The following is a 12,698-nucleotide window of genomic DNA, read 5'->3' as shown; positions in this document are numbered from 1 at the left end:
TTCTAAATTTTGGGTACAGATAAAACACTCGTGCTGTTTCTGTCCGGAATTGATAAACTGTGCATGGGAACACATCAAAGTGAATGGGGTAACCTTGAGCAACAGAAGCAGAGATGCATGCCACAGGGACATGTGTATACCTGTATAAAGTATTTAAGTTAAAGCTAGCAAGGACTGGTGAGTTTCATCAGCTGTAATCTGGAAGGCAAAACAACACTTGACTTCTGACTTCCTTCTGTTAAAGCTAATAGAATTTGAGGATATGTACAAAAACAATTGGGGATCAAGTCTGAATAATGATCAGTACAGGTGAAAGACACAGATTTTTGGAAGACATTTTATGAAAAAAACCAACAAAAACATATCTGAGAGATGTTCTGCATCTCTGAAAAAGATATATTCTGCTTGCCTGTAATACTTTTAACGATGATTTCTGTTTGTACTGTAGCATGACCTAGCTGGTCTGAGGAATTGGCCACTTCAAGCTGTGCTTTAGTGAGACAAGATAAATGTCCATTTTAAGTGCTGATCATCAGTGATTTTTTCAGAATATGGCTTGAAAGATGTACAGATTAGCCAAAATTTTTAATATTTATAAATTATTAATATTTATTAATACAAATTCTCTCCAAACGAGCTGATTTCTGAATGCATCACATTATACATTTAGCAGGAATGAGTTGCTAGTTTCCTGCCAGACATGCAACTATGGATAGATGTTAGTGATTTCTGTAAGAAAAGATACACTCATTTGCTCGGGGGGGAGTTCTACTGAAAGGTATAGGGATAACATTTCTTAATGTTTTTTGTTGGAAAAGTTTCAACCAAAGTCAAATGTGCTTACTTCCAATCTTATTAGATGGATTTTGCTGTCCAAACTTCCAAGGGATTTTGATGACCTTTGACCATGTTATTTCTTTGTCTGTGAATGTTCTTTCTGACCATTTACTAACTTTGAAGCAGGGAAGTGTGAGTTCTGGGAATATGTAGACAGACTTTTGTAGCATTTGAATTTTAACTGCTTTATCCATGAGTATTTGTTGCTTTTTCTCAGCTTTTTGATCTGTTAGTAGGAACGCAAACTCTACATGACACAGACTGTGATATTTGAAGGTTATAAGGCATCCTTATTTATGGGAATTGACAAATGAGAGATTTCCAGGAAAAACTGATTTGTATCAGAATGATGAAGAACTGTAGGTATTAACATATAGGAGGAAAAAGCTCATCAGAAAATTTAAAGGATTACTGTTGAGCGTAAGGATCAAGGAGACCATCACATTTTTAAGGTTTCTCTGGTCTAGGTGGGCCCTAAATAACAACACCTCCTCCTGGTCTCCACTGCCTGCCTGATAGCATAGATCTATAGGACTGGGGCAACCTCGAGAGGTCACCTAGTCCCTCCTTTTGCCAAGAACAGGATCAGTGTCACTGATGGACATTTAATCTGTGCTTTGCTAGCTCCCATGAGAAAGATCCAAAATGAGCTGTCATCTTCTGCTGCCTACCTGTTGTTTTAGTTACGAAGTTTTACTTCTAAAATCCATCTCTTTTGTTGTCACCGGCTAATCAGCTGATTAATTTTTATTCTGTTTTCAATGGAGATGGGAAACAATTGATCTACCTTGTGCATGCTGGGAGGCCGCTTCTTCCTCCGGCCCTACAACCCCTTTGTATCAAGGGTCTGCATTTACTGGCAATCCACGTGTTTCCGATGAAGAAAAGTAAAAAGATTTATTGAGATAATTTGATGACTTTGTTTATGAAAGGAATGGAATTGAGTGAATCTTTATCGAGTACCTCATCATGTGTGATTAACCCAAATACTTAGTACTTGAGTCTCTTAAAAAATATAGAGCTAAATTGCTGTGGTTGCCTGGGTTACAGTGATTGCTATGATTTATGAAAGGATCTCTTAGAATGACATCCATCTGTATGAAAACAGAGACCACACATAATTCACTAAGCCTGCCTTGATTCCTTTGACATTATTACTTTAAAAATAGGTATGCTAGTGCATAATTTAAAAATGTGTAATCTATGTAATGCATAAAAAATGAAATCAGCAGCTTTTACAATGGCATGTGTAGCAAGCTGGAGTACCTTTACTAACACTGTTCTGCGTGGAGGCTCCCTCAACCGAATTGGTTCTTTAGACACATTGTTAACAAAACTCACCATATTCATGGAAACACCTCTTCTTTCTCTCTGGCTTCATCTTGCTCCTTCAATTTGCTCCTTCAGGGTGGTTGGGATTGAGGGATGAGAGCCTGAGAGCAGCTGTTGGCCTCGCACCATGCACCTTGGATTACCCTTGACTTGCATCATTGTCCAAATAGGCAGAAATGTGGGAAGCAAAATAAGACCCCAAATAGAGAATTATGTATAAAATGTGTGTGTCTCCCCGTGTGTATGCCCACATACACAAATAAACATTTTCCTAAAAGTTTTAAACACTTAATGATGCACCTATTCTAGAAGGATTTTTAATGCTATTTGAAGGTGTTTATATCAACTTAATACAAATGTATTCAAACCTTTTAGGCAATAGGAAGCTCTGTGCAAAGGGCTAATCCCTTGAGATCAGTGGCAAAGGAACATCAAGAAAAGAAACCATCTAACTGCTCCCTTGGCAGAAGCAGAACACCGACTGGCAGGAGGACACCTCACCAAGGAAGACTGACACCTTTTGAACCAGAAGAAGTAAGTCAGTATCAAGGTCTATTTAGACTGCCTTTGTTTTCTTTTTACAATATTGTTCAGAAGCTGGATCAGGATCCTGATCCCCACATAGCTGCTGCTTGGTCTTCTTTCCCTGGTACTGCAGGTTTTTTGCCAGAAATTATCTTAGAGACTGTTCGTACATTGAGCTATTTGGGCACCTGCAGCCTAGAGCGTGGGTGAATGCTCTGAAACTGCCCATCTTGCCCTCAGAAAAAATTCAGAGGTGATCACATGCACCAAGCATCGGGGCACTGCATGGGCCAGCGGTTCCCTGGGGCCAGGGGCTGGGAGCACCAGGGAATCCCCATGGAGTCCGGCAGGGCAGGACCCGTCCCATAGCCCCAGCCAGGGAGGAAGGCAAGCTGGGCATGGAAGCCAGGGTCAGGCCAGAATCCCAATCTTCAAAGCCCATAGTGATGAGACAGGTCTGGGTCAGGAAGCCAGCCCACGGGGCAGGGTTGGGATTTGGATCAATGAGGTGCATGGCCAGGCACGGGCATGGCCGTGATGAAACCCAACACGGACCAAGAGCGAGAGCTGCTGAAATGCAGCTCCCAAGAGAAGGGACGGGGTGGGGGGTGAGGGGGTGGCCCTGTCTGAGGTTTCTTCCAGCTCTTCCACCCACGTCTCTTTCTCCACAACAGTCAGAACCAAGATTAGACACCTGTACCATACGAGCGCACAGACAGCTAAACTCGTAGGAGGGGGAATTGCACTCTGGCCATGCCGCTGATAGCTCCCACGTTACAGTAAAGCATGACGGTATGTCAGGGCCTCTCCATTTTGCTTCAGGTTGTACATCAACCCTCTCCTAGTGGGAGAAGAACAGATGATAGGAAATCACCTGGAGCTCTCTCGCATCTGAGTGGTGGTTTTAAGAAGCCTAACTCATCTTCCTATATAAAAGGTAAGATTTGTGGAAACTTTCTGCCTGCTTCGAGTGGTCTGCAAATGACTTGGAGACACTGGTCCCCAACTCTTGGCTCACAGGCAATATGTGGTCACTAAAACTCTCCTATGATTCTTAGAAGAATTATGAAATTTATATTTTACAAGCAAGGGAGAGCAGATTGTGCTGTTGCCTGCTTACTCACTGAGTTTGTTGTCCTGGAAGCCCAGGAGGTGGGAGAATGGATGTGGTCTGCACCTCGCTTTGGTCTGGGACAAAGCACCTTTGGCAGGATGGACAAGCTGTTAGGAAACATTATCAGTGTAAGAAACAATGTGTTGCGAGAATCTGAGAGCTAGCATCTTTAAAAAACCTTCTGAGATAGGTATGGAAACGTGATTCAGCAAATTTCATATGCTTTCAATGACCCCTTTTACTTTGCTTTTTCTCATAGGCAGGTCTTTGCCCATTTCAGGTCGCTCAGAAGACATGCCTCTCTCACATAACCACAGCAACGACACCTGCAGCTTTGCACACTGCGGTAACAATGAAGAAACAGAGGTATTTCACCATGTATCTCTATAAAATAATTCAGTGAGTCTGTGATCTTAGTTTTCATATACAGCATGCTAACTCCCATTCATCTGGGAACAATACTCTCCTAGCTTTATTTTCTTGCCTCTACTTATCATAAGTACACTCTTCAAAATGATATTGCAGTGGCTTACAAATAATATAGTAGATTTCTATACCAAGATATTCCTGCACAACAGTTGGACATTAAGAGATTTATGTTGCTAGTTAACATTTTAATTTTGGCTCAGGAAGAAGAGACTCTTAATCTTAAAAAGACAGAAAAATTGCTAAACCCTCAGAATAAAGTGGCTTTTGTGACCACACACAGGCGAAGTGGCATAACTGCATATGACAACAAACTAACTACAGGCAGTTCTCCTGCTTTTCTGGATGCTGAAGCAAAGGTTTGAGCAATTTATGATTCTGGCTCTTATATGATCAGCAACTGTCTTCTTTCCATTTGTGAACTGAAGTAAAACACACCAAGAAAAAGAAAATCTTCCATTCCCATTTCCTACGCTATGCAGCAGACACACAGCTTTAGGGATGGATCTGGCAACTTCAAGCACTGTGCTTACAGCTTTTTAGTGAAGCCTATCATTGCCCTGCAGGGAGCAGTACTCCCGGTTCCTTTGGATCCCACAATTCAAAATACACCACATCTTCAAACTGTAATTGACATAAGTTAATAACTATTCTGGATGCTATGTGCCAGATGTCAATTAACTTAAGGCTCCTTTATGCTGCCAGACAGTGCGAAGAGCACTCATTGTAACGGTAAATTGGATGTGTAACATCCTGAATAGCCCTTAGTTACACAGTTAGCATTACCTACAGCTAAGAACCACGTAATTTGTTTTGGAAGAGTGGATCTAGCTAATATAGGTATCTTTCTTTGCAAATCAGTAACCCAATATTCAGAGAAGGTTTTGTTCTTTGTTCTTGTGTTTATTCTCTCCATTTCCTATAGTGTAGTTTCACCAGAATGCACTGTTGTCACCTCATTTTTGGACCTTCTCTATCTTCTGCTTTGCAAACTGAAGCTAACTGGAGTTAATGTGCAACATTTCTAGTTATGACTAAAAGATCAAAATTCATTACAAATGCAAGGCAATACCAGAAATCAGGGTAGCTTTCCTTTGTGTGTGTGAAAGTAAATACAGTTTTTGCACAGTTGATTAAAATTAATGAAAATATTTGAAAAACATTTCTGTTTATATAGCACTGACTGTGATTTTTTCATAATATAGCCTCCAAAATCAATATTATCTAGAAGGTCAATGTTACATCAAGAAAGAAGAAAAAGTGAGGAAGAGGTGCAGGAAAAAATAGAGTATCGTGATGGAAAGGTGAGATAAAATAGGATGCAAAAATACTTGAAGCAATCACCAATAGGTCTGCAGTATAGATGGGAATCACTGCTTCAAGTAGCCATAGACAATTATGTTTCCAATTAAGTATCTGTTCCTTAAAGGACAGCTGAAGTGTAACGTTCACAGTATGAATGGTAGGAAATATGTATAGTTGATGGGCTGGAAATCAAGTAACCAAATGATTTTCCCACATGGATTTGGTGTATGACTTTCACCAAGTCCTTTTTGTTTCAGCTGCCACATTTGTGGGCTGGGAGGAATGATATGCTTACCATGAGAAATGAAAATGTGCCAGTGGGGTAGTGACGGTGTTTTGTAGTGAAAGATTAAAGACCATTCTTTTCTTTCCTGGGAAGTGAATCTAATGGCAGTGAGCTGTGCCAGCTGGACACCACTTGTGGGAGAAGCCTTTCATTACAGACAGCTGGCTACACCTGGAGTAGCATCAGGGGAATTGGGCTCCATGCAGCCTGTCCAGTTTGCTCAAGCCACCTGTCAAAATCCCCAGCTATTCCCCAGCTGCATCTAGAGATTGCTTCCAGCTGCCCCTTGTCCTGAAGCCCATAGTTCAGCTTGGCAACTGGTTTCATCCGTTTCCTGGAAGTCCCTGTCTTCTAGGAAGGGATGAGGAAGCGGTTCCTGCTGGCTTCCCACTGCGTCCCTGCACTCCTTGCCACAAAACTGGATAATTCACTCCTGAGTGGCCATGTCACCTTCCCTGCACAGCGCCTCAGGAATGACCTTGAAAGGCTGATTCTGTAGACGAGTCTACGCATTGGAAATTTGGTGCATTGCTCTTGGGAAAGGTTGTCAGCAAGGTGACCAAGTGAGCTGGTGCTAGTTTCACTGCTGACAGACAAGCACTCTTTCCAACGCTGTTGCTGCTCCTCTAGGCCAGATCTGAACTCAGTCCCAGATGTCTCTTCAATTACACTGCTCCAAGCAGCCTTACCGTGTTAAAACATTCACTTGATACTGAGTTGTCAATTCTGGATAAGGTTTTTGGCTAGATAAAATTAAGACAGAAATTCAGTTGCTGTGTCTGTTCAGTTCTGGGCTTCTTTTCTCACCCTGCCAGTACAGGTGTTGATTAATGAAACCAGGAGCAGTCATAGAAATAGCTTTTGCAATATAACAGTTGTTCAGGGAATACTGGTTTGAGATGCCAATTCTGTTATAGCTAATGCTGAGATGGGCTATGTGAAAGCTTCTACCAACCACAATTCCCTCTTGTAGAAGTAGCAAATACAATATCTGTTGTTTTGATCCTCAAAAGAAAAATAATTGTGAAAAAAGTTCACTCTGACATTTTTACCACCGGATTTTATTCATAAAATTGAGTGGCGGGCTGGACTTCTTTGTGCAATTAGAGAGAGACATTGATGCCTTTAGAAAGAGATATTAACTCTCATTTAAACTATGTGGACTTCTTGTAGCAATGCCTTTTGTAATAAGTAGGTGTAAGAATATCTTTCCATTACTAACTAGTAATGTTTAAATACAACCATTTCTAAAAACTAAAATCTTGTCCTCAGTAATAATAACAATGCCTGTTTGGGGAAATACTGCATTTCTCTTCCTCCAAGAATATTTATTCCTTCTTTTTTTTTTGTTGGGAGGTGTTCCCTTTTTGTGGAGAGTCTGATAGAATGGGAACAATATGGCAGTCCTATAGTGCATCTTCTGGTCATAGTCTTCTTTGGACTTCACCAAACTAATTATATTATGGGATTTGATATATGCTGAACAGAACCAGCTGCCATAGTAATTCCAGAAAAATTGCTTAAACAGAGGCTATGCTAGGTACGAAGTCATCTTTGACCAGTATATTTTTTGTAGAAAAGCACACTGATGACATTATTGCCCCCTCTTGTTAAGAAGTCTTGAGCAATTTTGCAGACCTCTGCATGCAGCCGCATTTAATTCTGTAGTACTGACTGTCCATACAGGGTTATGTTACTTGGAATAAAATGGTTGTTAACGTATGTCAGCAGTCTGTGTTAATACATTGAGTTCAATCATTTTAGTTCACACAATCCAGAACCAGGGTCTCTTGAATGACCTGTGGAAGGTTTACCAGCATGTATGAAATGAGTACAGACAGCAACTCACTGAAGTTGGTCAAGAAAAAACCTGAATGGCTTCCCTGTTGCCACAGGGCTGTGTGCTTTACCTCACTTAACAGAAAAACAAGGTGGTGGGGTAGGAACTTGGGCCGAGTGCTAGAAGTAAGTTCATTTTGTGAAAATTACTTTTGGCCTCTTTTACACACAAATGAGGCAAAAATAATGTACCTGTGCTGCAGAGATAGCTTTTGAAATATAAAGACATATGATGACTTACTTCAGGCTCCAGTTTAATTGGAAGGCAGTGCAATGTTACTCATTTCCTTTGACTTCATTTACATTAGATGCTTTATGTGTTTGAAGGTAGAAGAGGTGCTTACTGATGGACGTCGAATCATCACTTTCCGCAATGGTACTAAAAAAGAGATCAGCGCTGATAAAAGGATGACAACAATTAGCTTTTTCAATGGAGATGTAAAGAAGATCATGCCAGATCAGAGAGTGGTGTGTAACACTTTTTTTTCTTTAAGGAAAATAAAATGATTAAACGATTTTCCAACAAGGTCCTATCACTTATCTTGATCTATCGGTTCTGGGAGAAATTGATGAGGAAGCATGTTGGTATAACAACCCTGAGCAGTGAAACTGCTTTACGTACAAGGACAAAAGTGGAAAGAGATGAAGGTAACAGTCAAAGAAGGAACAAATGCATAGTTGGCCAAGCAGATGAAAGGAGACTGAAAGGCAAAGGGCAGGGGCAGCCATCTGAAGCAAGGACTGCTTTTTATACATTTGTAGGATAGGTAGCACAGGGGATTCTTCCCTCTTGTCATTATGTAAATATAAATAGTTAATAATAATGTGAGCTAGAGTGGAAATAAATGAGGCCTTGGCAGCACTGGGACTATTTTAAATTAATAGTGCATGGATGGGAGCCAAAGCAAAAAGGTGGGAAGATGACTTTCATGTGTGCACTGTTCTCTTGTATGCTACAGAGATGAAAGTAGCATCATCTAAACACAGCCATGCGGGGGGGAGTGGTGAATGAGAGGAAGGAACAGTAATGCAAACATAGCTACTTTTATGGATGGCAAATACAGAAAATGACCTTGAAATTACTTCTTTGAGATGGCTTATTTTTAAGCACGTTGTTATGGTTGAATCTGCTTATGCAAATATTGTGAACATGCTGCAAACACTTCACTCTCCTTCCAGATTTATTATTATGCAGATGCACAGACAACACACACTGCTTATCCAGATGGCCTGGAGGTGCTGCAGTTCCCTAATAATCAGATAGGTATGCAAGAGCTTATAAATGTGAACTGTATGTGCAGGAAGGTTTCTATTATGAAAGTGTTGTCTGATTCTGACTCCAGCAGATTGGGTATTTTCTTCTCATTTCGCATTGTCTTTGCATTTCACTTCGAATACATTCCATCGCTTTACTGCTCAGTTTCCTCCTGCAAAGCAAAGATAATAATGGGATGAAAATGCCTCTCTTCTAATTTTGATTATCTGATTATTTGATTCTTTAATTTCTTTAGTAGTATGCTGGATATCATTTCCATCCTCGCTACAATGTCCAAAAAAATCTGATCTAGCTCTGTGTAAAGCAACATGAATGAAATTTTAGACAGACTTGTTACATCTTCTTTTCCACAGAAAAACATTATCCTGATGGCACAAAAGAAATTGTGTTCCCAGATCACACAGTGAAATGCCTCTATAGTGATGGATTCAAGGAAACTTTTTTCCCAGATGGTACAGTAGTAAAAGTAGAAAAGTAAGTCTCCTGTTAATGACAGGAACCAGGCATTGGACACAGGTACAATGATACTGACATTTAAAACTCTGGTTGGATTCTGCATGGCTGGGAAATTTTCAGATGAAAGGAGAAAGGATTTGTAAGATAACAAGGGTTTTGCTACAATGAGGCACTGCAGATTGTTGACTGCCACCTTGGACGATAGGTGACCGTTTATCGCTGCAAAGTGACTGTGAAATATTCCTCATTTATTTCCATGGAACTTTACACTGGCCAGGGTTGCTAGGAGATCACCAGTTGTCTGTGTTAACAATGTGGGTACTGAAGGACTCAGGATGAGGACTCCTGAGCTCTATTCCTAGCTTTTTGGCTCCCTTTCTGATCTTGGGCAAGGCATTTCATGTATTATCTCTCTATTTCTCCATGTAAAATGGGGAAAAGCAACAATAGGGCTTTCTTACACATGCCTCTTCTGCACTTAGGGAGGATCCTGTTGTAAAATAGATTTTCTGCTTGCAAAATACTTTGAGATCCCTGCATGAAAAAGTAATGTAAAGTGCAGATCTCACCATCCATTAGGTATTATACTATAGAACCATAGAACCATTCAGGTTGGAAAAGACCTTTAAGATCATCGAGTCCAACTGTTAACCTAGCACTACCAAGTCCACCACTAAACCATGTCCCTAAGTGCCACCTCTACACGTCTTTTAAATACCTCCAGGGATGGTGACTCCACCACTTCCCTGGGCAGCCTGTTCCAATGCCTGACAACCCTCTCGGTGAATAAATTTTTCCTAATATCCAATCTAAATCTCCCCTGGTGCAACTTGAGGCTACTTCCCCTTGTCCTATCACTTGTTAATTGGGAGAAGAGACTAGTACCCACCTCACTACAACCCCCCTTCAGGTAGTTGTAGAGAGCAATGAGGTCTCCCCTCAGCCTCCTTTTCTCCAGACTAAACAACCCCAGTTCCCTCAGGCGCTCGTCATAAGACTTGTGCTCCAGGGCCCTCACCAACTCGGTTGCCCTTCTCTGGACACGCTCCAGCACTTCAATGTCTTTCCTGTAGTGAGGGGCCCAAAACTGAACACAGTACTCGAGGTGCAGCCTTATCAGTGCCCAGTACAGGGGGACGATCACTGCCCTAGTCCTGCTGGCCACACTGTGTACCGAAGTACCTTTGTATTGAAATCTTATTGTGAGATAACATCTCTAATGCCATCCCATGTAAATTTTGAGGTGAATGATAACCTATGTGAGAAAGTTCCACTTGACATTATTTGCCACTTTCATCATGTCACATTAGACAGCTCGGTGAGATAGGTTAATAACAGACAGTGCCTTCTCATCGCTTCAGTCATTGCTATTTCTTCCAGGAATGGAGATAAAACAGTGGTATTCAGTAACGGCCAAAAGGAGATTCACACTGTGCAGTTCAAGAGGCGGGAGTACCCAGATGGCACCATAAAAACCGTGTACTGCAATGGCAGACAGGAAACCAAATACTCCACTGGACGAGTTCAAATCAAAGATGAGGAGGGTAGTATCAGCCTAGATAAGAAGTGATTCCTCCCCTCAAAGGGCTGCACTGTGCGTAAGTAGCTCAACCCATTTTCTTGGAAGGTCAGAACTGTTAGGAAGATTTAAGCGTTGTGAAAATGAACGGATGGATCTGTAGTGCTGAGCTTCATGTTGGCTCAGTGACTGGTGCTTAGTTTGGAATAACCTTACCCAAATGAAATGTCTCTTGAGTGAGACTTGAAGGAGATGCAGTCATGCCCTCTTTGTGTATGTAACATTAAAATAAATGCCCACTGTATTTCTCATCAAAGTGTTCATTTCCTGATACTGATCACACTTTCCCTTGTTTTACTGCTAGTTAATTACAAAAGTGACTACAGTTAAGGAGCATGGCATAAGAACATCAAATCTACAAAGCTTTTTGAATTTCACTTCACTGCTCCCTCATGCTGACTAAAACAAATCTATGTGGCGGGGTTTTTTTCTCAGTTAACCATCAGGAAAAATGTGGAAGTGATTAATGTTTTCAGTTTCGTTGGGTTCTTTGGAGCAGAAGATCCCAGCGTGTACCAGGCCTTATCATGAACTGTGTGTTAGACCAAAACCTGAGCAGGAGCTAAGTGAACAGCTCTGGATGTCCCTTCCAACCTAAATTATTCAATAATTATATGGTCATAATCTAAGAACCCTGTCTCGTGTATTTGAAGACAAAATGTAATGTTTATTCCATCCTGGTCATTATTCCAGATGAAACAGCCCTTTCTTCTTTCTCCAGCAGTCTTTCCTCAGACCTCCTCTGTGTTGCTTTGTTTTTGAATTAACCTCTGCCACTACTGCCTTTATTCTTCCAGTAGTGCAGAAATATTTCTGGTCAGTGAATCTCTCCAGCTTTAAGGCTCTTTGGATGGCACTTGATACCTAGGGGGATTTATCATTTATCAGATGCTGCTTTCAACTGCCTTCCCTGTAGACTGCCTGTCCATCATCTGTCTTGAATTTTTCCAAAGCACTGAAGCATTTCCCCTGTAGAGCTCAGCTCATTACCTGCCCATTGACTGAGAAGACCAATTATCTCCTTATGCCCTTCAAATTCCTATAGCAACAAACACACTTTCATAGCATGCTGCTTTAGCCTTTTCTCACACCTAAGTGCAAAACAATTGCAAGATTATGGAATTGTTCTTTCTTCTCTTCAGTTTCCAGTGGGTCAGTCTATCGACAAATCACCATTCAAATTACAGAGCATCCCTGGAAGAAATAGATTGAATAAAGCAAGAAGTGTTGCTAATATCTATCATACACATGCTTCAGTTTATGAATTTAATTATGATGCTGTGAACATCTATGCAGTTTGATGTCGGCTCCTGTGATAATAAAATTGCATTGTTTTTCCTTTACTCTTGTATAACAAATGAACAATTTATAAACCTGTGCTTTTCACTAATGAAATATTTGATATATTTTATGTGTTTTGTAAAAGGAAACTAATTAAAAGAAAACCAAGATATCATTCTTTTCCATATGTTTCACTAAGAATTTCAGTTCAGTGCTGCCTTATGCTGACCAAAATGAATCTATGTTGATTTTTTTTTCTCAATTAAGCATCATGAAAAAAAGTGGATGTGATTAATGTTTTCAGTTTGGCTGGGAAACTAGATGTGATACTAATGTTTTCTAAAGGACCACTGTTTTTATTCCCAGGAATTCCTTTTAACAAAAGGTCCCTGTTCTCCAGTAAATATGCTGACGTTCTCTTTGTTTCCATAGTAATACAGAA

General features: G+C 40.6%; 1 protein-coding gene across 1 annotated transcript in view; it reads left to right on the top strand.

Moving 5' to 3' along the window:
• Window positions 1-10,966, top strand: part of LOC142037705 (uncharacterized) — a 36,274-nt gene extending 25,308 nt beyond the window's left edge. Inside the window, 9 exon segments of the mRNA XM_075042187.1 lie at window positions 2,545-2,703; window positions 3,517-3,631; window positions 4,068-4,174; window positions 4,438-4,593; window positions 5,440-5,538; window positions 7,992-8,132; window positions 8,844-8,928; window positions 9,294-9,414; window positions 10,777-10,966. Coding sequence (XP_074898288.1) covers window positions 2,545-2,703; window positions 3,517-3,631; window positions 4,068-4,174; window positions 4,438-4,593; window positions 5,440-5,538; window positions 7,992-8,132; window positions 8,844-8,928; window positions 9,294-9,414; window positions 10,777-10,966 — 1,173 coding nt within the window.
• Window positions 10,967-12,698: the final 1,732 nt, after the last annotated feature.

The sequence above is a fragment of the Buteo buteo genome, chromosome 12, assembly GCF_964188355.1.
Source record: "Buteo buteo chromosome 12, bButBut1.hap1.1, whole genome shotgun sequence".
Taxonomy (NCBI): Eukaryota; Metazoa; Chordata; class Aves; order Accipitriformes; family Accipitridae; genus Buteo; species Buteo buteo.
Note: the sequence above shows the minus strand (reverse complement) of the source record. Positions and strands in the feature narration are given on the sequence as shown.